At 43.8% G+C, this 26619-nt stretch overlaps 1 protein-coding gene across 1 annotated transcript; it reads left to right on the top strand.

Annotated features, from left to right (window-relative positions):
• Positions 1-597: 597 nt before the first annotated feature.
• On the top strand, positions 598-24766 carry oprm1 (opioid receptor, mu 1). Its single transcript, XM_053436941.1, has 7 exons — positions 598-866; positions 20421-20773; positions 22154-22329; positions 23055-23233; positions 23835-24015; positions 24126-24193; positions 24757-24766. The coding sequence occupies exons 1-7, from the start codon at positions 598-600 to the stop codon at positions 24764-24766; spliced, it is 1236 nt and encodes a 411-aa protein (XP_053292916.1).
• The last annotated feature ends 1853 nt before the right edge of the window (positions 24767-26619 follow it).

Genomic DNA, 26619 nt, shown 5'->3' with positions numbered 1-26619 from the left:
GAGAAGGAAGAGAGAGGAAGGAAGGAAGGAAGGAAGGAAGGAAGGAAGGAAGGAAGGAAGGAAGGAAGGAAGGAAGGAAGGTGAGGAGGAAAGGGATGAAGAAAGTAACAAGGAAGGAAGGAAGGAAGGAAAGAAGGAAAGAAGGAATGAGACGAGATGAGAGAGGGAGGGGGTGCAATAGAAAGGGATCAAAGGAGGAAACGAGTTGACAAATTGAAAGAAAGTGAAGGCTGGAAGGGAGAGAGCCAAAGAGGAAGGAACCAGGGAAGGACGTGAGGAAGTGAACTAACTCATTAGTACTCGTTCTCCTGTCCCGTGCGGACTCGCTGTGCCGCGCGCGCTCCTTCAGTTAACCGAGTCTCGCGCAGGCTGTCGTACCCATCACGCGCCGCCACATTCTTCCACACGGTGAAGTGTCACGTTTCACCGGCGCCTCCTCACCGGGCACCACCAGCATCCTCACCGGGCACAACCAGCATCCTCACCGGGCACCACCAGCAGCCGTGCCGGGCACCACCGCCACCTGAGGGGCGGCCGAAGACGCACAGCATCTCCCGCTCCCCCCCGAACACGCTCACCGGGCTCAAGGAACCAACCATGGAGGGCGCAGGTAACGGCACGGGCGCGGATTACCGGAGCCAACTCCCCGGGCTCTACAACAGCAGCGGCGGCTTGTGCGGGAACTTCACCAGCGGCAACAACAACAACACCATGAGCTTCTCGGAGGTGCGATGCGACGGCGAGCACAGGGGGGGCGACACCGACGCCAACCCGGTGATCATAGCCATCGTTATCACGGCTCTGTACTCCATCGTGTGCGTGGTGGGGCTGGTGGGAAACGTGCTGATCATGTACATCATCGTCAGGTAAGAAAGTGGCCCACTCCCAAATGTACACAACACTGAGGTGTGTGTGTGTGTGTGTGTGTGTGTGGACGTGCTTTTTGCACAATCAGGCTTTTTACATGCTATAAACTATTCAAGAGACAAATTACTGGCAACCTGTTGCTGTGTGAACCATATTGGACATAAAGATGGATGTGTGTGTGTGCGTTTGCGTGTGTGTGTGTGTGTGTGTGTGTGCGAGTGTGTGTGCGTGTGTGTGCGTGTGTGTGATCGCGCGGGTAGCTCAGCTGCCGTTCGTGCGTAAAATGCCTCCAACCTTGCAGCAAGTTGCTCCAGCGCGCAGAGAGCGAGCACAGCGAGGGGATGGAGGGGGAGAGAAAAGCTGCTGCACGGAACGCACTCCTCCATATTTCATAGAAGCGCAGCCAGCGTGCATACATAACAGCAAACTGTGTGATATATAGACCAGAGCGACCCCGTCCCCTCTTTACGTGCGTCTTTTCATCCACAATGCAGAGTGAAGCTGGTAAACAGATCTTATGACATAATGCTGCTATTCCCACGTCGACCTGGCAAACAGAAGCATGATGCAGCAGGAAGCTCATGTCCACACACACACATACACACACACACACACACACACACACACACACACACACACACACACACACACACACACATACAGTGGCTCATATATGGACCAACAGACTCTGAAGCTTCAGCCTGACTGACGTTTGAGAAAAGACGACAATCACTACAATCAAAAGACTTAAATTTGCTGTGTGCCAACAACAGCATCTCATTTAAATAACATTTCAAACTTTCCTCCAGACACAGTCACATTTTATAATGTCTCCACACAGCAGAGGTGTTTTATCCTGCAGGTTCTGAGACTCACGTGTCCAATTAAAAACTAAAGTTGCTCGTGCTTTGTGGAAGTTCTGGCCCCAAGTGGAAAACTCTCCCCACCGATTTTGTAGGACCTATTGAAGCCTTTAGAAAAAACACTTAAAACCACTCACCGTGTGCAGTTAAGTGTTTGAATCCGTGTGGTTTTTATTATCCACTGTTTTTTTATCGCAAATATGTATTACTACTTTCGTTAGTGGCCTAAAATTACACGTGAAGATCTGACCCTCGAGAGCTCTCCGATATTTCAGGTAGAGAGAGAGAGAGAGAGAGAGAGAGAGAGAGAGAGAGAGGGTGGAAATGAGGACAACACAGATAAGTTGGATGGTTGACTGTGGGCACTGAGAAGGTTAGGAGGGGAGGATAATGGACATCAAGTGGAGGGTTGTCCATTTTCCTTGTTCTACTTTGTGATTGTTCACTTTATTGGTGCAATAGAGTCCATAAAGTGAATGAGGAAGCAACTTCTCTCTTTTTATGCACTTCTTTACGACAATGTATCACTTTATTCAAACATGCACTGGAATTATCCGGAGGGGGGGTGTCACCTGGGAACGCAATTGTCCGAGTTTGAGGCTCCGGAGTTTCTCCTGCCAGCGGCCCGAGTCAAACCTCTGGAGAATGTCTGAATGAGCCCATGTGAGAAGGAACCTGGAGAGTGGGCACACTGATGAGGATTCTAACACGCAACCCACACATATCTGGTGTTGCCATATATGATGAAGATGCCTAAGAAGAGATCAACGTAGAAAGACCACGAGATTCCAGAGCTTTCGGGGGTTGAGGGCCGATGCCGGTGTCCATGTGCTGGAATTCATACGTTATCTCCTGCCCCCCCCCCAAAGCCGGGCCACCGACCACCTCAATGCTCCAGAGATATCTGAGGTTGCTCACAGGTGAATGGCAACCCTCTGGAGAAAGTCAGGATGTGAGGATATTCTCCGGAGTGCATGTCTGGAACAGCTTTTGTTACACCTGCCACTCACCTCGCTTCTCCCCTGTTTCCAATATCAAGATCAGATCTCATTTTCCTCCCTGCGCACATCGCCCGCTCTAACCTGAATCGTTCTGTTTTCGCTGAAGAATGTGCACATCTCTCTTCAGGATTTGTATCGTGCATCTCTGTCAAACATTTTCTACCTCAAATGACTCTTGACGGCCCTGCCCCCTGGCACTTTACACATAGCGACTAAATGGAGTGGAACAAGGAGAAGGGAAGAGCAGCAGGCAGACGGAAGTCAAATCCCCATTTGAAATATAAACAGTGTCTCTTGAATGAGGGGATCTAATTGTCTGTGGCCGGCTGGCAGAGGTTCAACTGTGTTTATGATGTGTGAGCTGCCACTCGGGATGGTATTAAGCATTCTGTGTTGGTTTTTCCTGAAAGCTGTTGATAGACGGTGAAGGGAATTGCTCGAGCTTTGGGCCTCTCGTCCTTTGATCCCTGACACTGACAGGCAACCATCGAGTGTGTGTGTGTGGAAGTCAAGAGTGTGTATGTGAAGTTGTTTTGGGCTCCTGCAACTTTTTTGAACTCGACGAATGAAATATCGAGTCTCAGTCCTTCCGAGAACTGCAATCCATCAGGAACATTAACATTCATCCGCCTCTTTGGCTGTCCCTCTGTCCCTTCCCGTCTCTTGGTCTTTTGTGTCTCTGTTGGCAGATAGAGAGTGAACAGCCATTTAGCTAATGACACATAGTGGGTATATTTACTTGGAAATGGAGATGTAGTCTTAAACTCTCCGCCTCCGCCTCCGCTCTGGATGCATTTTTGTCATGTGGTTTCCTCCTCACTGTCGGCGTAATGATAACCTTGAAGCCATAAACCTTTTTCCCGCTCTCTCCTTATCTCTCCGATTCGTTTGCCCACTCTCTTTGCCCCGCGTCCGCTCGCTCCGCACTTAACATCCGCAAACTTCTCGTGAGCAAACAAACACGAGCCGAGACCCACACACACGCACACACACTCAATCGGAAAAATCAATCGCGGTTGAACGGAAACCACCGGGTTCCCACCAGGAATATGCTGCCAGTGCGGAAGGGTTTTGCTGTTACCATGGCAACACTGGGAGGCGTTTTTGATAGTGATGAATGCAAAATGACTCCCCCCCCCCCCCCCCCCCCCATACAGCTAGAAAACACTGGATGTGATTCTGGTGATCCTCCACGTAATCCTCCACATTTTTCCATGACCCAGCTCTCTGATGTCAGAGAGAACTTCTAAACATCTGTGTCTCTGCTGTTTATGTGAGAAACCCAGGACACATGAAATATGATGTTATGTTGAGAGTCGGGGGGGTTCTTAGAAACACAAGACGAATGCATTTAGAGGATCATTATTGCTCCTCTGCTGTGGATTCCTCGTGGAGCCCCCGCTGCCTCTTTGACAGCCAGCGGGGGCTTCGGGCTGAGCTTCACACAACTAACCTGCAGCCTTTTGATGTGCTCTCGACACCAGGCATCCGGGTTAACGCTCAGAAGCAAATGTCAAAGCTCAAAGCCCGAGAGAAAATCAGTCACAGTGCTTTCAAGCAATGATAAAAAGGTGGAAAATGTGCACCTAAAGGGTTATTGGTGGGTGGAGATGTTTCTCTTGTCAATCACAGCTGCTTTCTAAAGAGATATGACTGTCGTTGATGGGGGATAACATCCACAGACTGTGTTGACTCTGTTATTTCCATATCAGATTTGATAGGTTATGTCATGCCTCTTGCGTGCTCTACCAAGGATTCAGATTTTCAGAAACCTAATTTCTCAAGAAAATGTCTTGACTTCATGTCTGAAAACGGCCGAACTTAGACCACGAAGCCTCCTATTAGCTGCAGCTGTACTTCAGAATTAATTATTATACAGACTCAGAGATTCTCTTTACTGCAAAATGAAAGAATCATTAAATGTAGAGAGACCATAGTTACTAGCGTGAATTAAAAATCAGGAGGGCGAGATGCACAGGATAAAAGAGAATGGCTCCCCTCTCATTAACCCAAACAAGTGGCTGTGTATATGTAGGTGGTGGTAGTGTATGGCACATGGACTGGTTCAGATAAACAGAGAAGAGCTTTGGAGGTAAACCCAGTGGGTCGTTGAGTTCTCCAGGAGAGCAAAGCCAGTGCCAACCCAGAATAACACCAGCCACATAGAGCAGCTCTCCACTGCGTGTGCTTGTGCGTAGTATGCAGCACTCGGTGCATCCCTCTCCTCCCTCCTCTCAGCCTGTAAACAGTAGAAACTCTTCACCCTGACCTCAGTTGTGTTACAGCTGCACAGCTATTGTGTATGACGGCCTCGGTTGCTGTTAACCGATGACAAGAGGACAGCTCGACAAACTACGGATTTTATGCTGCAATTACAATATTTGCTCAGGAGAACTGACCCGGCTCTTGACCTGTGTAGAGAAATGTACTCAGTGTTCTAACCTCTGCCCTCGGCATCCAGAAAGCTATCAGCTGGTCCTCGCCATTAATTGTTCAACTCGTGCGTTTGCCACAAACCTGCCTGAGTTTCAGTGATCAGGATTATTTATCAGTTTGAAAGCTCAAGCTGGAATTATGTACGGCACTTTCCCTGAATTAGTGTAGCGGCACACAAGGTACACTGTGCACTTCATTGTTAGGGAGACAATCATGAGTAGAGAGCATGCAGGGAGATAATTAGACCTTCCTGTGTCGATGAGTAATGTCCTCTCTAACACCACTGGACTCCGCTGGAGAGACGCTGGAGAGACGGAGCGCTGAGCGTCGGGAATCGACAGATGCTCTGTTGAGATAAAGATAAAGAAGGAATAATAATTCGAGAATGTGTTGAGAATTTAGAGGATTTGGAAGAGACTGAAGTGAGCGATCTCCAGGATAATAGAAAAGCTCATTTCAAGTAGATCTTTTATGACGATGGAGAGATGATGAAAGATGATGATAAAGTGAAGAGGAGGGAACAAAGGTCCCTCTCCACTTGATAATTGATGGGCTCTGTTGTTGTTCTGTCATTTACCAAGTGACTCATTCAAGTCCTTTTTGAAATGTCTCTCTTCATCAACGCCTTTCAAAGTATCGACAGTGGATCTGAACTAGTTTGGAAGCTGTCAAACCTTTTTCTCTGTGTTGTACAACAGCCTCACTCGGATGTGCATTAAAGAGGGTGGCCAAGGGCAGAGAGACACTCTTCTCTTCAGTAAATTGACAACAGCGTTCCTAAGTAACACGCTGATCATCTCTAGGTTCATGTTTCCATTGCCAGTGTCACTGAGGATCTGGATTTGGCCCAGACTGGCTCCCCGTCATATTTCTTGGAGATGGGAAACCATTACGAGAGTGAATCACAGCGGCTGCCAAACCTACGATTACAACATAATAAACTGCCTCCTGAGTAAACGCAGTGTGTGTGATTTATGTCACTGTGATCTACATAATCCGAACTATAAGTTAATGTCAGTCTCCTAAAAACCTGTTTTATCTATTCCAGAAATCTGTCTTTCAACAGCTCACATATCTCGAAAAACAGTTCACCTTATTGCTTATTGCTAAACTTGGCTTGTGTATTGCTAAGGGCCCAAAGAAGTTCACGCGATGTGCTCATATTAATAAGATTTGAGTAAACAGGTGAACAGCTCTTTGTGCAGCAGCTTCAGGGTTCTGCAGACTGAGTCACTTTTAGAGTTTCATATAGAAATGTTCAGTTCTAAACAGGCCTGTTTAGAACTTATGCTGCATTGGTAATAATAGCAAAATGTAAACTATCAGCAGCTTGTGATGACAATTTCCCTTCCATATCTGGCTGTTTAGGATAAGTCGCCATCCTATCGCAGGGAAAACATTCAAAAACATTCAAAGACCACAATGGCTCTGATTGATTCAAACCAAGACAGCGGCAAGAGCTGTGCCCATCGTGCCACCCTCTAAATTCCATTCAATTATATTTGTATTGTGCCAAATCACAATATCTCAAGGCACTTCACATAGTAAGGTTGAAGAGAAACTCGGTTCCCACAATGAGCGGCACTTTGGCGACTGTGGAGAGAAAAGATTCAATCATTAACTGGAAGAAAATCTGTGGCAGAACCAGACAGAAAAATGGGGAAGAGATGAGAGATAAGAGAGGGGGGGGGGGGGGGGGGGAGGAGGAGGAGAGAGAGGAATAAGACCAGGACTGTTGAGTAGCCATCCGGTTTCATATAAACACAACATAAATGCTTCAGGTCAGTGCTGTCAAGACTTGATATTGACTTTGTCCTTGGTATGAATACATTCCACAATGCACACAACAACAACATCACAAAAGATTGCATCAAATACGACACAGTGGCGGACTCACACAGAATGGGGGTTTGCTGTAAACACACAAACACCCACGAGGGACCTTTTCCTTCACTCTGCCTGTAAAGACGACGGCGGCAGAAACAGCAGGAGGAAAATGGGTCAGCGTGTGTCTGAGGTTTCTGTTCGTGCTCGTCCACCATTTGTTTCAATTATCAATCGGTTTGTACAACCCCTGTGATTAGCCGGTGTGTGTGTTTGTGTTGGAAGGAGGTTGTGTTATACTGTCACAGCGGTGGCTGCTGATTCATTTTACACATGCCCCAGCGCAGTTTGTCTTAACACATTGATCCCCTCCTCAGATTCGGTCAGTTTCCAATAACGTCTCCTCTCGGTATTGATGAATGTTTTGGTTAAACGCTTCAATCAGTGAGCACACACATACTCTGGGTTTCTCTGGGTACTTGGAAATGTGATGTCTCAACATGGCAGCCTTAGCGTCTTAGGGGCTTGTTTTTGCAGCTTCTGTTAGCTGTCATGACGGCACTGAGGCCTGTGTAGAAAGATGGATGACGTTTCTCCACTTCCTAAAAAAAAACGATACACAGGCTCAACCAATTGTAAGTCAGTCCCAACAATCACTCAAGACATTTCACTCTGTTTGTCAAATAATAAATTAAACCCTTGAAGAACGGTCAGCGTGAGGAGAACTACCATAAAAGGACAGAGACCCTCTTTGGGAAAGATGTATCGGGTGTGTGCTTGGAAGGGGCAGGTGGGGAGCTGTACTGCAGCTAGCCACTAGGGGCGATCCAGATGTTTTTGCATCACTTTTAAGAGCCGACACATCATCTATCTTTACAGTTTATGGTTAAGATTCAATTCTTGCCGCTTTCGATACCTAAATACAAGCATTCTGACCAACCTGCCAGATTCTTAAGTGCAGGGAATAAAAAACATGATCCCTCACTGGCTTCCCATCCTCTCTCTCTCTCTCTCTCTCTCTCTCTCTCTCTCTCTCTCTCTCTCTCTCTCTCTCTCTCTCTCTCTCTCTCTCTCTCTATATATATATATATATTGGCAAGTCTGTTTGATGTGGCCAAACCATTTAGGATCATATTGGCTAAATGTGAATTTGTCACTCAGAGTCTTACTTCCAGTTTACGTACAGAAACACTTCCCTTCTAATGTTCTCACCAAACCTCTGCAGTAGGTTTGAAAGATTAACGCTCAGTTGTGTGTCAAAGGGAGGAAATATGTTTGTGTGAGTTATTGTTTGTGTGTGTAATTCTTCATCACAATGTGTGTTTGTATGAATCCTCGCCAGCCTCTTGCGAACGGTCTTCAGCTTGAACGGCGGCACATTTGTCAAAACAGTGACCGTCCATCTCTGCCTGATGTGCTGAACCACAGTCGCTGACTTTTAGAGTTGGAACTCTCCTTTTGTGTGTCTGTATGTGAGTGTGTGTTTGTGTGTAGACCAATGTTCTCTTTCTCCCTCGCTGATGCACAGAAAAACCCATTTCACACCAATGATTGAGGGTTATTTTACTTTTATTATCCAATTGTTTCCAGTTTCCTATTTCAGATTTTGTGTGTGCTCGGCTCAGAGACAGACTTAAATATCTCTATGAATATTTGTGTTGGATCACTTTCTATCTATTTCAGACTAAGCTTACTAAGCAAATACTTACTTATCCAAGTAATGTGGTGCTTTCACTTTTACCTGAGTGCATTTTAGTCTATTAATTTCAAATGTTTGAGTACTCCCTCCAGCACTGGAGGAAATAGAGATGTTTAAGGCGATCAATAAACTTTACAGTTTTTCACAATTGTTAACACACGTTTCTCAAAACTGCACAGAGACAACTGAAAACCTCACACACAAAATGCTAAACCTGACACTCCCTTTGCAAGATGACTCTTTGCCATCAAATCTCTTACCTGTTCACAAAATGGAACTCGTGTTTTCATTTGGTACACACAGCCATATTGTCAAATGACACACACATACCATTCATTGGGAACACACAACTAAGCATTTGCTTGCACACTATCAAGCATTTACAGCACACTGAAGTGAAAAATTGAAAACACAATCATCAAAATGGAACACACCATATGAATGAATGAGCCATTTCTCCTTTTGTAAAATGTCTCAGTTTAGGCCTACTTTTTTCATAGTCAAACATAAACCAGCACACAAATATGCAGCATAAAAAGGTTTATTTCGGTACACACAGAGAACAGTAAAGTACTGTAAACCGGCCTGCTCATCCCCCCCCCCCCCCTTCACAAAAATTACAGTTTTTCACAATCGTTAACACACGTTTTTTAAAACAATAACGGCTTTCTCAAAACTGCACACAGAAAACTAAAAACCTCACACACACAATGGTGACAGGCCTCGACACTCACGTCGCCACAGGCCTCCTCCATGGCCTGGAGCAGTGGGACCCGGTCCTGTGGGTTCCGTTCATATACCTTCCACCTCCAAGCTGAAAATAATTCCTCAATGGGATTCAGGAAAGGAGAATAAGGTGGAAGGTATAGAATGGAAAAATGTGGGTGGTCCTGGAACCACTCACACACTTGAAAGCTCACATTGTCCCGGATGACAACGTGATTGATCCACTGTGAATCATCTATCTGGCCAGGTGGTACCAGCAGGTCATACAGGCCATCCAGGAAGATGAGGAGACGGGCAGCATTATAGAACCCTAGGTGGGCATGACGGTGCAAGATCCCATGGTGATTCATTGCAGCACACATTGTGATGTTCCCACCACGCTGGCCAGGGACCTCAACAATGGCCCTCTGGCCAATGAGGTTTCTGCCCCGTCACCTCCTCTTCACCAGGTTGAATCCCACCTCATCAATAAAGATGTGCTGGTACAACACATGAGCTGTGTCATGCTCCTGGATCAGCATGAGAATGTAAGTTACAGTATGGACACAGAGAGGTCAACACAGTGGGCTACAGTGAGACACTATAGAAAAGGAACAATATTGGATTACAGGTACAATACATGCATGTGTCAGTGCTGAATGTTGGTACTTACAAGCACAAACTCTCACCATAACTCCTTGATGGCTGTGTTCCGTTCAAATGGGACCCTGAACACTTGTTTCATCCACATGGCATTCCTATGAAGAATACATTCCAATGACGGTATGGACGTTTCTAAATGTAGCATGGTCAGCCAGGGATCCTAGTTTTTATTTATCTGAGTGTGATAGAGTTGTTCTCACGAACCATATCTACAGTTTCAGTCTCCTGTTCGGCTGTGTAAATGCGGTGAAATTGCTCAACAGACCTGAATGTTTAGAGATTTGAGTATTTGTGTGTTCTAGGTTGATGCTTTGAGATTTTACTTGAGAAGTGTGTGCAACAACTGAACATTGTGTGTAGTGTTTTGACAACAAGGTGATGTGTAATTGACATCAGAGTGTAAACAAGGAAAGTCAGAGTCTAATGCAGATAAGGGAGTGTGAAGTAGTGCCAAATTGGGTCGAGCGATTGGTACATGAAGTGAAGGTTGTGCAAATTGTGCCGAATTTTCGCTTTTTGTGTGTTAACAACTGAGAAAAACTGTAAAAGGAAAGGAGGAACTTCACCTAATAAAGAGGAAGTGTGCAAATGAGGTTAAAGCAAACAAGAGTGAAGGATGAAAGGCGGCTAAAGGAAACAAAAGTGAGTTAACAAGAGATACAAACTTTTACTGCTGATGGCAAAAGAAAGACGTTCAGCAAAATGTCTTTTTTGGAGAGAGACGTTCAGGATTTCTCTCTTAACGCCTCTGCCTCCTTTTCTTTCATTTGTTTCATCCACTCAAACACCAGAAACCAACACAATGAAAACAAAACAACAGGACCATTCTCTGTCGTCTCTTTGTGTTTGAAACTCTTTGTAATGTTGCCGTTTTCTCCATTACTGGTTACTTGCACAAACTAAACAGCTCCTCTGGAAACACAAAACACAGATGCAACGAGGGAGTTGTTCTGTAGCTCAACATCTTCAGGCCTTTTAGCCAATGAGTCCTCCAAAATAAACCCTAATATCCTATGTCCAACTTTCTGACATCATGTTATCAACAGGATGGTTAAATCAGTCTGTGCCCTCAAAGGAATATGACAACTCTACAGGTAAATTTCAGGGATTAGGCACAAACATGTCCAAATAAAGGTCAGATTAGGATTATAGTTTAAAATACTAAAAATGATTATTAATCGAGGTTAAGTTGATAATAGCTGAGGTTATGGAAATATTGTTACGTCGAGAAAAGGGTGAACAACGACAGACCTGATAAACAGTTTCTATCTCGACTTTCGTTAGGTGAGCAGGTCGGCAGTCAGGAATTCAGAGGCATCCAAAACAAAAACAAAATCACTGTAACCCAACATAAAGGTCGTCTACACAACAAAATGATTATGACCCATAGCTTTGTTGCTATGGCAGAAAAGACATGAGTAAGGGAGGAAGTTGAGTGACATATGCCAACAAAAGAAGGTTGTTTATCAACAACCATAACCAAGCATTCATTATTGTAACCATGTCAATCAAGGTCCTCAAGCATTAACAGAGAACTTATTTTAAACACCTCCTGTCCTGACCTGGTTATTTTTGTGCTTAAACTGAACTAAGTGACAATTACACAACCTGAACTGTGTGTTCCGGTTGTTATTGTTTATTTAAACTTTGCTCAGGTAAACTGAAATGTCCCGGGAACTATGATTCACATGTTGGTTCCGTCTGGTCTGATGTTCCAAAGCTTAAAGCAACATAATACAAATGTGGATCATTTGAATCAGTGTTCATTAAAAAAATATCTCTTATTCCATTTTCAAAATACCATTATTATATCTCTTATCAGACCTTTTCGATTATGAGCCGTTATTTGCTCTAAGCTCTCCTCGAGCCGCTGAAGTGTCAACATAATGCATTTGAATACGTCTCTTAAGTGCTTTCCTATCGAGGACAGAGCGACCGCTGCATCTCAGTCAGTCACAGCCACTGACTGTGTGTGTGGCTCCATTTACCAACATTTAATCTGCCTCCACTGCACCGCGTTCCCAGCAGCGACCCACTAATGACTTCCTTTTACTGAAATGATTTCCAAGAGAGTTAGGACAGGAGATAAATTGGTGTTATTATGGTACTTTTCTCACTTTATTATTTTAGCTTTTTTCTTGCTTTTTTGCAGTCATTTAAAATATTCTTTTGATGGTACTTTGTAGAGTTCGGTTTGATTACACACAAGATTACAGGAGTCATAGTGCATATTTTATAATGCTTTTTAATACTTGAACTGTTCAATAAAATATAAATTACTTCAGCTTTAACGGTACAAGTCATTTGAACCTTCTGAATCACATTCAATTAAACTTGAATGATCCTCTTGGGAGACTTGACAGCAGCTGTAGCCGCCTCACAGCAGATACCAGAGATAACAACGGCTCCTATCTATCCACTGCCCCAGGCCACCTCCCATTTAGACCAGTCAACAGTGCATCCTGACACTGATTGGACCAATCACAGCCATTTAAGTATTTAATACGGGGGCGGGTTGGATCTGATGTCTGACAGAGGTGTGCCCAATGGATGCTCTGCGCAGCATCTCACTTTCCGTCGATCTGATTGGTTGTAGGTCTGTTCTACAACAGTTGATCATGTAAACTGCAAATTTAGAAATGAACCGTGATTGAACTAGAGCAGCTCTTATGATAGAAGTGTTGGTTTGTTCCTCAGCAGCGATGGGATGGCAGACATAACTCATATGTATGTGAAAGTATTAACTTTGTCCTGCTGTTTACACTGTGATAATGATTCCCCCTTAATATCTCTGGTTGAGTTAATGATTTGTGAGAAATGTTGCATATCACAGAGTTCTGAGTGTTTTCTGGCAATATTTGATTGTATTTTATTATGAATGTGTTGAAGTGCCGCTCGGAGCCAAATCTTCTGTGCAAACAGGAGAGAGAACTAATGAGCCGGACGCCAGCCTGACAGTCGTCCTGCTTTTTGTCTCCCAGCTCAATCTGAGCCCAACGTTTTCTAAGGCAGTATTAGAAAACCAAGTAGAAAGCTCAGTCAACGTGACCGAAAAATGTCAAAATCTTTGTCTGAACCCTGCCCGACCTGCAGGGACCCATCTGGTCTGTGCTCTGGAGAATCCACACTCCCGGTTGACGTCATTGCAGTCTGTGAATAAATGTTCTGATGCACCCGATAATGATATACGTTAATAGCTCGATAGAAATGTTCAACTTAAACACCACCTATGCGCTGTACACACGAATACAAATCTCGGCTTCCTGTCACTGCTCAGGAGAGAAACACGTGCTCAGCCGTGAGCCCCCCCCCCCCCCCACACAAACACACACATACACACACAGAGCTCCATCCTAATACATCATGCTCTTCAGCGTGCATGGGCAGTGTTAATGTCGGGGCCAGCGGCACACAGATCTCTACTCACATGAGCGGCGTCTGTTTCTGCTACCAGGGCCTCATGTTTTATCTGCACCCAGCAGCAGACCATGAATCATGCACGAGGCTACACACGCACCGTCCGGCCTCACTGGGTCGTGACGGATCGTGTTTAGCCTGCTGTGTAACTACAGCCATGAAAATGATTCTGCTCCAAACGGGCGACCACAAGTGTGTAAGTTCCATCTTGACGTTTGTTGAAATGTGGGACGACGAAGGGCGAGACGGATTCACCACAGTCCCAATCCTAATGTACACAAAGCTTTATAATCTGTTGACGTTCCAGAAATATCAATGTAAAACATCTAAAGCAACAAAAACTAACAATGACCAGCTCATCACATGTAAACACTTTTATTTCCATTAACCGTCATCGCACATATTTGTCACCACATCTGTTTCCCTTTGCTTTTGTGTGTTACTACAGGGCCATTTACTAAATTGAAATACTCTGATTAAGGTTTGTTTTTCTCCACTGAGATTGGAAATTCTTTGCAAGGGGCCCTGGCCGCAGAATGAAGAGTGGAGGTGATATTAGCTGGCTGGTGTTGAACCCATTAGACATCGTAGCCCAGAGGTATCGAAAGAACTTATCAAATGAAATAAAAACGCGAAACGAAAGCTCGAAAACATCCCGCAGCATATATATGATGTTTATTTTCTGGCCTGTAGACAAAACAATAAAAGGCTCATTAAATCACATTACGTTTTGCTCGGAGAAACATTCAAACCAAGGAATTTCACAACAGGTGTTTGCTCTCAGAGATGTTTTGTCATCTTTATGTTCTTTTTATTTAAATTTTGTGTTTCAAAATGAAGCTGTCGGTGTGTGGGGCTAATGGAGTCTCTTCAAACTCGTAACACAACATTGACCTCATCATCAAATTCATCCCAGAATACGAAATAGACAGGGAGTCTCTAGAAACTCTCATTCCAAACACCTCCCAGTCGCCTCTGTGCTTCCTCAGATCCTCAGAAATACACCCACCAATTTTTTTAAGTGGATCGAAAGAGCCGCTGCAGGACAGAAACACAGTGATTCCCGGAAATTGTGTTAGGATATTATTGTTATCATGCCCAACACAAAACTTTCCCCTGCATGGTCTCAGTTGTTGCCATGGTGAAGCATGAGCCTCACATGTGAAAACAGACAGTGATCAACTAATTAACATTCAGGCACATTAGAGTGGCTTCAAGCGGTGAACAATTTCCATGAAGAGGGAACCTGCTGTGTGGACAGAATGGTTTTTCTCTCTCTCGCCTTGGAATCACTTTCGGCTTAACATCAGTCACAGGCTCAACGGCTCTTTGGTAAGAAACAGAGGGAAACGTGGTTTGCACATTATTTGTTGCCGAAAAATAATTGGAACCACTCTGGGTCTTTTGTTGTAGTGCAACTGGGCTTCGACTGGTAACACCTGTAACGCTTATTGTGCGTTTGGTGTTCAGGTTTGTGTTGCAGAATAAAAGCGCCACCGTATTGGATTTAGTGAGCAAGTCAGAGAGACAATTACTTGGGAAATGTTATCGTGCATTTATTGTGAGGGCTCTGCAGTGACTTTTGCTCACTGTTAAAGTGGGGCAGGGCCGAGTGGAGCGGAATTTTGTGCGGCCGGGTTTTCGAGCTCGACAAAGAGTTTGAGTGTCACCCGACGTTGAATAAACAGGTGGGCAGCTCTTTGTGCAGCGGTGGTGATGCAGCCTCATGGTTCTGTGGACTAAGTCCCGCTTGGCTGCAATTGGACAATCCACACCCGGGTCCGTGCTGTCCCTAGTGGACATCGGTGCGTGAAAACATTTTCCATCGTTAGGACCAAGGCAGACCCCAGCAGACTGGTGGACTCTGAAACTGCGAATTCGAATTAACTGTCTTCTTTGCCTTGTCATAATTACTACAGCCACTAGAGGCCACCTTAACACATAACGTACAATGAGTCGTAATGTAAAGCTTGCTCTGACAACCTATGATTTCTAAATCAAGAGAATAATCCCCACTGAATGTACTGCTTCTGTAACTACACTAGAATCAGCCACATATGAGGCTTATTAGTCACACAGGTCAGAGGTGATTGTAATTTTCTCCCTCATTAACTTTTTTGTACGTAAATGTAAGAGCTTTTTATTATAATTAAACTTGAGCCCCATGGTCACATCTAACACCTTTGAATTTGTGTATATTGTAGAATTTTTAAATAATAAATTCTCATCAGTCCTATAAGTTTTAGAGCGTTTTCATGGAAATGTATTTATATGAGGGAATTCATATTTTTATGTGTCCCACTGATTATTAATCAATTTGAGGACCTCACTGAGGACACATGGACGTTTTTGTCTCTTTTTGACCGTCAGCAGATGATGATGATGTCAAAGAATCTGTTTCTCTTCCGAATCGTCTCGGAGATGATTTACCGATGTTACCAAATGTGTTTGCTCTCATATAAAGAAAGGAAATAAAAGTGATGAGGACAAAAGGAGAAATGAAAAGACCTGGCTCTCCATCCACCTGCCCACCCCACCTCCCCAAGGTAGAAACCACAGCTAATGGTTTGATGGAAGGCCATGAATTATACACCATTTCACCGAGAGGACTGTTTTGGAGGATTTTAAGGTCCATTACTGAACATCTTTATCTTCCGCCTCTTTGCTCCAGCGGTTCAGGAAAAGTCCAGGCAGTTTAGAAGTAGATGGAACAATTTTCAGTCATCAAGTGCTGTTTTTTCTCAGAAGCAACGAAATGTAGTTTTCCTCTTTTCAGATGGTTACGTCTGTCTGGCTTCACCGAACGTTTTTCATCTTTTCAATCAACGCTGCCAGTTTGTCTGTAAATATTTCTTTTCGGTTCCTCTCTGGTTCAGTGCGAGCTGGTATACTGCATTTGTTCTGTTATGAAATGAGAGCGTTTTCTTATCTAACAAAAAACCGAGCTTTTATTTTCTCAGCAGAGATGTTTTTCCCAAACGAGAAGCCGTTCTCAGGAGATCTGTATCTGTTGTATGAACAGTTTCGGTCCAATAATTGCTTCTGTCTTAACAGTTCTTTTAACACTTAGTAAATGTGTTTGTGTGTTAATTTCCTCAGTCAATAGCCATCTTGTTAATATAACACCAGGCACAGCTCGTAAAGGTGTTTTGAATTTGATGAAATAGCTGCTGGTGGTCGCTCTTTTCAGGGAAACATCATCTTGTCTGCGAGAAATCAGTTCGTTAATACATATAGGACTAATTTGCAGCAGCAACACAGAGTAACCTTGTATTTGTTCAGCATCATTAAACTTTCATGGTTAGGTTTTTGCTCTTGTGGCAGTTGCTAATTCTTAGATCGTGTTCTGGTTGAATATCTATAATATATATTTATATGATCACTTTACCTTGAGCACAAAACAAAAAGTGTTTTAAATAAGGGACGTTTAATGAAAAACCTTTTTTCTAACCTGAGCCAAGGTGAAAACGACCACACACACGACCCAGGACTTAAACCCTGGTCTGCTGATTGGATGTCCTGTTACCACATGGATGACTGTGGTGTGAGGGGGGGCGGGGTCAACTGCTCCTCCAGGCTGCATTGTGAAGTGTCCTTGGGGAAGATACTCAACTCCTGATCGCTCCAGTCCTGACGACTGGGCTGACAGTGTGAGAATGGTGTGGGATTGTAAAAACCACTGTGTAGGAGCGCTGTACTTTGTGTGTGAATAACTGAATGCATCTTGCTCTGAAAAGCACATTGAGTAGTTGATAAGACTCGAAAAAGAACCTGAAGAATACAATCCATTTGTTGCTTCCCCTTAGAAAAAGTAATGTCTCCTTCTTTTATTTTGAAAAAGACATTGAGGCAGCAGTAACAGTACATTTTCCATTAAAGAACGAGAACAAAGAGGCTTCTACTCACAGACACTGGAACAATGTAAACTATTTAACTTGGAAAAATCGATTAAATGAAAATAAACCACAACAGCACACCGACGAGAGCAAACGTTAACAAGTGTCTCGGCTTTAGCTGCTCGCTCTTTATCCGACGTCCAGCATTTCCTCATATCTCTTCCTCCGCTCATTGGCTGACAGTTAAAATTAGGATTGATATTAAGACTCAGCATGGTCTGGCCCCTCCAGTTAAATTACACAGCTACTAACTCCCATATGCTCAAAGCTATAATCATTAGATCTTTCCACGAATAATTGCTTGTGGTTCAGGACGATAGAGGTGACAGGGCTTTTATCACCGGGGCCCAAGCTCCCATCTCACTGAGGACTTCCTAAAGACATGCCGCCACTTAATCTGTTTTTAAATCATTATTATTACTATCTTATTATGTGGAAGCCTTTGTATGCCAGATCTTTGTTGATGTTGTTTATTTTTAATATTTTCTTCATGTTATCTTTCTTTTTTTTATCATGTTTTTTGTCTATGATGTTTTATTCCCAAATATTCAGCAAATCACTTTGTAACCTTGTTTGCTAGAATTAGTTACACATAGATACAATCAACATAATATAATCAACAAAGTAATGACGAGGAAGGATCGGTGCAACAGAACTTCAAGGGCAAAGATTTAATGAAAGCTGGGAAATAAATAAAACAGCTAATTGAATTAGTGTAGATTAAACGAGGCCGCTCACCTCCACAGCGGCAGCCTGTACGTAAACAGGCCTCAGACGTATACAGCAGACCTGGAGCTGCAGACAGTCTCAAAGTCAATCAGGGGGATGTTGGAAATTGCATGCAGCTTGGGCGCGGTCCTCAGTGCAGGGTGACGGCTTCTCCTGCGTCTCGAGGCGTCACGCTGGTCCCCGTGCAAATAAAGCCTGAAATAACAAACCACTAAGCTGTCAGTGTTGGAGTTAATCAGAATTTAACGAACTAACCATCGTGTGTGGTCGTTAAGAGGATTTGAGATTATTGAGGAGAGCGCTAGAACAAAACAGGAGTAAATTGCCTCGGGCGCCGGAGTGACAGTTTGGGTTTAATACAGTGAAGGCCACTGGGTGTGATGTGTCATTGTCACATTATGAGTCCAGGTGAATTGAATAACGTTTCAGCAGGGATGTGTCTAAGTAGCGTTTGAAAGGAGCAGTGCAGCAGCAGGACAATCACCGTGTGGAAATTAAATTAATAAGGACGAGTTACACAGTTTTCAGGCAGAGTTGGACGAGAAAGTTGATATCACGCTTTCATATGTCATTCAAATGAGAGAATACAACCAGCAGCACTTCTAAAGATCACTGTCATGTTGAATTACGTTTGTTGAATTTGTACCGTTCCTCTCGGAGTCTGCCCGGCTGACTGCTCAGTGCCAAACGTGTATCTGACCCATGACGTGTTGTCTTTGTTCCACTTGGGTTTTGGTTTGGTTGAATCAAACCTAACTGAACATGTTTCATAGTGAGCTTCAGAGGTACAGACAGGTAGTGAACAGTTTTACCACCTGCTGCTAGTCTTCACGCTAAGCTGAGTAAACCAGTTGATGGTTGTAGCTCATATAATTATTATTGAATGGACAAGACGGAAAAGAAAATATAGATATCCTAATTAATCCTAATTATTATCCTATTTCGGAGGTGCTAGCCAATCAATGTGTGGATTTGATCATTTAAGTATATTGATTTTTCATTCTGGTCCACCATAGAAGTGAAACTATAGAAAACTGGATTATACACACTGGTCTAGAAATGTTTGGTCACCATAATGGGATATATGATTAAATATTCATGACTATTGTATAAACAATATTATTGGGGCTTTGTTTTATGACATCCAACATGCGTCTCTTAAGATCTTGTGATGTGCTCCAGTTTCAGCCACAGCAAACGCTAAACACAGAATATTTCTTTCCTGACAAGAGCTCTAAACAGTCTGTGTTCCATCCTCCTGTGCTAATGGGTCCATGTCTTACTTCTGTTTTCTGTAAACACTCCACTGTCCTCCGCTCTCTTTGAACAACCTCTTGTTCTTTCACCATATTGATTCGATGAAGGACATTTTGTCTTTTCACTGGAAAAGGCCCGTGCTCCATATTCCATGATTATGCTTCATTCAGATGATAAAAAGCTACTTGAACATAGAACCTGAAAGTGAACGTGACCCTTTTATGCACATTTAATGGAGTTTTGGGTGAATATTTTTTTCTAAGCTATTGAATGTCCCCTCATGTTTCAAATTTGAAGGGCTGCTTTTTTCGAACAAGCCATTTGAGTGCAGAATTAAATACACAAAACCTTGAATTGTACAGATCTTGGAAAATACAGTGATAAATGGAAGAATGATGATTTCATCAACATCGATGCAAAATCTGCAGTATATTTCTGGATGATATCTCCCGGGGTTTAGTGCTGTGGGCAGCTTCTTAATATGACCTAATATGGTTTATTAAACCATAACTCTTCTGTTACAAAATGCCCCTATTTCTGACACAAGGGAGCTAAATTATTCACAAAGCATCCCAGGATACTTTACCCGGCTAATGCAGCACCTTCTGCTATGATTGCCTTTTATTTCCAGCTTTTCGTGAACAGCCCGATTTCCAGCTTGGTGAAAATGCTTTTTTCATGTAATCCAGGCATTTTTCTAAAAGGTTAATTTATCTGAAAAGTAAGCAGAGTATTTTCAACTCATAAAAGGGACATGTAATCCTTTGGTTTATATGAAAAACTCAGCGGTATCAAACTCCCATTATGTGGCAAGGACTCTTGGAAGATGGCTTCAAAATGCCATTTCGTTTTTTTGGCATATATTTAGCAGGAAGTGGTTTCCTCATATAACTAGAGGATTGGAATCAGAGGAGAGACTCACACTTCATCGAAGATGTGAATCTCAAGATGAAATTTACATTTCAAACTCACTGAATCTGCTCTTTTCTTTCTCCATCAGCTTCTCCCTCTTTTTGTCATGAATTTTTGATCAGGTCCTGATAAATCCATTCTCTCTGTGCAGATACACTAAAATGAAGACGGCCACTAACATCTACATCTTCAACCTCGCTCTGGCCGACGCCTTGGTCACCAGCACGCTACCGTTCCAAAGCGTCAACTACCTGATGGGGACCTGGCCGTTTGGGGACATCCTGTGCAAGATGGTGATGTCCATCGACTATTACAACATGTTCACCTCCATCTTCACGCTCACCACCATGAGCATCGACCGCTACGTCGCCGTGTGCCACCCGGTCAAAGCGCTGGACTTCAGGACGCCCCGCAACGCCAAGATTGTCAACGTCTGCAACTGGATTCTCTCCTCGGCCATCGGGTTGCCTGTCATGGTCATGGCCTCCACCGCCAACACTTCTTGTAAGCACAAGAAAACAAAAAAGCTCAATTTTTCCTGATTAGCTGCTGTGTACCACTCTCCAACGCTCGCACTATAAATTGAGTGATTGTGTTTGAAGAGAAACCTCTAAACCTCCAGCAAGCTATGTATAATTATAGAGAGAATAGCAATCAAGAATAATAGAACTGAACTAGCAGGGGTGTGAGAAGCACTCATTTATTTTTCTAATCCATGGTCGACGACACAGTAGGAGGAAAAAGGGAGTTCACTCTTTACATTCCAGCTTTAAAGGGCAATTATGAACTCGAGCAAGCTCTATAAAAATGAGAAAAGACAGAAATGTTTTTCCATGTAATTGCACTTAATAGCTGTGGTGAATGCTGTACGCCCGACTGACATGACAGCATTATGAAGGGGGAAGGAAAGAGAAAAAATAAAAACAATCTCAATTGATGGAACTCAAAAGCTCCCAGCAGAGTAAACTGCATGAACAGATCAGATTCATTCGTAATGAGCACCACTTTGTGCATTAGTGGTGCGACATCACCACGCTGTCTTTGGGGAAATTTTGTGCCTTTATTAGAGATTTGAAGAGAAAAGGAGACGACACAAAACGAGAGGAGAGAAATGGGAAGTGACAGGAAAACCAATGCTGATTCATGGTCGAAATATCAAGCAAGAGGAAAGTAGGACACCAAGAAATTTAATTTCAAGGGATTGCGTTCAAGTGGCTCTCCATTTTAGGGAAATTATACATTTAATGCCTACATACATTTTACGGGCGACAGCTCGTGGTTAGTCTTTAGGAAATGTGGCACACACATTTTTCTTTGGAGTTTTTGGAAATCTGACGCTTCTAACAAATGTACATACTATTTCCCTAGTAAATACTATTACTCAACTAGACTGCATTTGGGTCCTTTGTATATAACTAGATTAAACAAATACATCTTAGACAAATCAAGTACATTTTTTTCTAAGAAGAGACACGAGTCCAGTGGAGCCAGCCCTTCGCCTAGGCCCATGTTCTCTTAAAATCAATCAAGCTGCACCAGACTTTCTCCACTCATAGAAATCAGTTCCCTTAATGTGTCTGATGTTTTTAATCATGATTCATAAATTATTCTCTGGGAAACGAGTGAAAATGTCAGAAGCTTTCTGTCCAGCTCTGCGCCAAGATGTAATGGCTTCTTCCTTGGCTCGTGTCCCGTCCGTCCATCAAGATCTCGTTGGAGAATCCGTCCTGGAGGTTTTTGCGTAAATCCTGCTGACAAACAAACAACATAAAAAAACCTTGGCAGATGTAATAAATATTGAATAAATCGTGTGCATGTGCTGGGGCTTCGTGTCTCTGTTAACCTCTGACCATGTACAGTATGTCTCCTCTTCATCCTGCACAGCCTCCAACATTATGGACTGCAAGCTGATTTTCCCCCACCCGTCCTGGTACTGGGACACTCTGCTGAAGATCTGCGTCTTCATCTTTGCCTTCATCATGCCCGTCCTCATCATCACCGTCTGCTACGGCCTCATGATCCTGCGGCTCAAGAGTGTGCGCATGCTGTCCGGCTCACAGGTTAATAGAAATATCATTTTTACTTGAACAAACATGAGCCAGTTTTTTGCTGGAATTGATTTGCACATTTGATGCCCTCAGGCTTTTAATTAGTTGCAATCTGGAGTTTCTGACCACAAGCATTAAGTAAGCAAATACAAGGCCCTCATTTCTCTTAAGAGAAACCAATTAGGATAAAATCACCATCCGCCTGAGGCCGTGACTTAATTGTGATTATTTCTAAGAAGAAATGGCCCAACAACAATTATTTACCTTCAGTCTCGGGGAAATTCTTGCAAACGTCGACTGCAACAATCGACTTTGTCATAATGTGGATATATAATGTACAATGGATGCAAATGGAAAATCAAAGTGAATACGTGATTTGTTCCTTTTTCCTGCTTTTCAATTACCACAACACTTTTCTCAACCACTCTTCTTCCCTTTCATCATAATTTTTCTCGTTTCTATGCCTTTCTCTCTCACAATACCCCTCCTGTCCATCCCCCACCTCTTTCTCCCGATCTATCGGTCTTCCTCCCCCATGCATTCTCTGATTCATCTGTCCTTTTCCAGTCCCCCTCCACCTTCTCCACTTATTACCTTTCCCATTTCTTATCATTACTATCTACATCTACCTCTCCTGCTTTTTGTTCCCTTTGTGCTTCTTCCTGTTTTCCTCCAACGCTCCTTTTCTTCTTCCACTTATCCTCGGCCACTAAACCACTTACCTCCTTCGCCCACAGGAGAAGGACCGGAACCTGCGTCGGATCACACGCATGGTCCTGGTGGTGGTTGCCGTCTTCATCGTCTGCTGGACGCCAATTCATATCTTTGTCATCATCACCGCTCTCATCAACATCCCCAACTCCACGCTGCAGACTATCACCTGGCACTTCTGCATCGCCCTGGGCTACACCAACAGGTACGCACACCCGGTAGACGGTGGCAGTCTTAGCCAAACATCCAAACATCCCAAATTCGCACACTCATAGTCGTAGATATCAATTCCCTAAATATCCCCGGAGAAAACAACAGAAACGTTGAAAACATCCTGCTATGATAAACCAAGTGAAAAGGTAATCCTGGATCCGCCCCCTGATCCAGATCTGCACCACAATGTAATGGTGTCTTCCCCCGAGCCGAGCCTCATCCTTCCACTAAGTTTTGTAGAAACACATCTGGTGGTTTTTGTGTAATCTACAAACCAACAAACAGACAGGGGTGAAGACATCACCTCCTCGGAAGAGATAATGATGTTGACAATCCGCTGGGTATTGCTTGTATTTTATTGAGATGATTGTATTTTTTTTATCCAGTAATTGCACAGTTGCTGAAGCGTATTTATTTCAGAGATGTTTTATCTGTGAAATGATATGATTGGTGCTATTTACCAATAAAAGTCTGATTACGTGCAGATAACAGAGCGTTATGGAGAAATGTCGACTTGTATTTTCTTCACCCCTAATTACTAGGAAGTAAAGTTTCGAAGAGTTAACCTGTGACCTTGTTCTCTCCCCCTGCAGTAGTCTGAACCCGGTTCTCTATGGCTACCTGGACGAGAACTTCAAGCGTTGTTTCCGTGAGTTCTGCACCCCGAGTCCGTCTGTGCTGGAGATGCAGACCTCATCCCGGACCGGAGTCACCAGCCGCAAGCTCCCTCAGCGTGAGCACAGTGGAAACACAGGAGAAAGGTCCAATCAGCAGGTAGTCACTGACAAGCTCATAGCTCATTTGACAAGCTGTTCCATTGTCAAAGTAAATATGTAGCTACAGTCAGCACCTAGTTAGCTCAGCATAAATCGTGAGTGTGCCAGGTGACCCGCCGGGACGCCATCTGGTCAAGAAGCTCGTTTCAGGGGCCACATGCTTCGGACTGCTCCACGTAAACAAAATGGTGTGGCCTCCTGCCACCAGCTTCTTCAGCTCGTACCACTTCATCGTTCGTCCCTGCCTCCCACGTTGCTCCATAGCCTTGTCGTCAGCACCTGATGTATTCTGGGATGAGCTCGCCCAAGACAGATTCACCTGTTTACTGAAGGACACTTTGTTGGCCGCCCTTTGAAGGAGCTTTCAAAATGAGACGCCACAGTCGCACCAATGCGACGCAATCGTTTTTTCAAAGACACACAACTGCCCCATTATAACACAAATTACCGCTTTTGTTTTTGTGAAAAGTGGATTGTGTCATGTAACCTCTCATCGTATTTACCAAGATGTCAAACAGTTTTTCACTGGTTTGTGTTTGACTATACGACTATGGGCAGGCAATAATCCAAGGTTCTACATTGAGTATACTGTACACAATATGAGTTGTATAGATATTCCATCCATCATCTATACCGCTAATCCTCTGAGGGTCGCGCGGGGGGGGGGGGGGGGGGGGGGTGAGGGGGGCTGGAGCCAATCAGAACAGTCTTTCACCGTTTGTACCTCCTCTCTCTGCAGGTATGACTAGCCTTGGAGGGGTCGTCGGTGGACTCCCGCTGCTGTGGCGGCGCTGCCAACGACGATCTCAACTCGGAGGTCACGCAGGTCACCATAGGGCTCTGACTTCACACACATAGACACACTCCTGAAACACAAATACACCCAAACAATCCCAGGACACGACTGAGACTCGGCGGCACAGGCGATTTTTGGCCGACTGCTGTGTTGCGAGCTTAACCACAGCACTGACCCCCGTGGCTGTGCAAAGCTTTAACTGAGACAGATAACACACGTTAAACTAAAGACTCCATAAAACACTGCATCCTCCTATTTGAAGACTTTGTTGCACTAAATTGTGCATTAACGCCACTAAAATCTCCATCGTTTCTCCTTTGGCATCACAAAAGACAGACAGAATACAGCATGTACAGAGAGATGTATAGATCGATCCATGAAAGCCACGTTCACGAGCCTCTCATGTGATGTTGTTCTCCTCTGTCAGCAGAGCTCATTGAGCAGATCCATCCCAACCCTCACCTTATCACTAATTGTCCCGGCTAATAAAAAAATAAAAAGAAGAAGAAAAATCAATTAATTATCTTCTACCTTTCGCGCCCGTCTGTCACATTTCCTCCTCCGGTGTTTCTTCTTGAATCATTCACATGTATTTGAGAGAACAAAGGTTTAAAGGCTGTCACCACATGAAGGCATTAGTGGATGAAGGGGTTTTACGATGTCACCAGCTGTGCTTTTCATCCCGTGTCTCTGTGGATTTTTCGCCTTCCAGCGTTCGCACATTGATTTATATTCACAGTTCTACGCTGGAGTTCAGGCCACTTGCGGTGGATTGACAGTGCACAGCTCTCTCCTCTCCAACCACCCTAACCCCTCGTGGTCGTTTACTGTCCCCTCCCCTCCTTTCCTTTCCCTTCTCTGTAAATACGTTTCCTGCCTTGTTGCTTGACTCACCAGTAAGTTGTCGTACGGTGGAGCGCTGAATGTTCTCTCTGCTGAACTCCCTGAATGTTGTTTTTCCCTCTGGATCCTTGAGCCGAACTGTGAGGTCATTGAAACCAGCAAAGAAGACAGGTGGTCCTGTTTGCACAGCGCCCACCGCGTGCTGCTGGAGCCTATAGAGCGGACATATGGTTCTAAATGTGTATGATCAACGGAGGCGTGACAGCCATTACGGGGGTTATGGATGTAAATGGAGTCACTTCTCCTCTGGAGTGTTTAACAAATGAGCCAAGCAGGATTGTGTGTCGTGATCTGTGGAAATTGCTTGTGCTTACGTGTCGTGCCGTGTGCTCTTCTTGCCAGTTGCCTTCATCGGGAGCTCTGCTTGATATTCTGTGCACCAGTGTTTTTTCTTTTCTAAAGATCTGTAAATATGAACATGATTGTATTAATCTCCCGTGTAAAATACTGTAAGTACTGTGTTGATTTTTTTTTTTTAAGATGTCGCAACAAGAAATCGTCAAGCGAGTGGACCAGCAAGCCTGTGTGCTGCTAAATATGGATTTCTGTCACTTTGAATCTCCCCTGTTTTTAACTGAGGGGTTGAATATTCATCAGAGAACAATGTGTGTAAAAATGGAAATTTGTTTTGACTAGCCTGGAGAAGAAGGATAGATAATGATGCCACTGTAGTATCACATCTTTCAGCTCAATTTTGAAATGAAATAAAATAGATAATTCTTTTTCAGTTGAGCCACCAGCTGCAATGAAAGAAACTGTTATTGGCCAAACTGTGTGAATAAACAAATATCTATCATAATTATAACTGAAGCGTTAAGCGGTTTGGAGCATCAACGTGTCACCTGCTGTATTTCAAGTGTTTATTAGAACCCAAACGTCATCTATATGCATGGAAGAGATTGG

This window comes from Pleuronectes platessa, chromosome 12 (genome assembly GCF_947347685.1).
Source record: "Pleuronectes platessa chromosome 12, fPlePla1.1, whole genome shotgun sequence".
Classification (NCBI taxonomy): domain Eukaryota; kingdom Metazoa; phylum Chordata; class Actinopteri; order Pleuronectiformes; family Pleuronectidae; genus Pleuronectes; species Pleuronectes platessa.
This window is presented reverse-complemented; position numbering and strand designations above follow the sequence as displayed.

Bases quoted from the DNA above. Each gene is read 5' to 3' on its own strand.
- oprm1 (XM_053436941.1), top strand. From the start codon at position 598: ATGGAGGGCGCAGGTAACGGCACGGGCGCGGATTACCGGAGCCAACTC. The intron at 22,330-23,054 runs GTTAATAGAAAT...CTTCGCCCACAG, and splicing joins GCATGCTGTCCGGCTCACAG to GAGAAGGACCGGAACCTGCG. The intron at 24,016-24,125 runs GTAGTCACTGAC...TGAGTGTGCCAG, and splicing joins GAGAAAGGTCCAATCAGCAG to GTGACCCGCCGGGACGCCAT.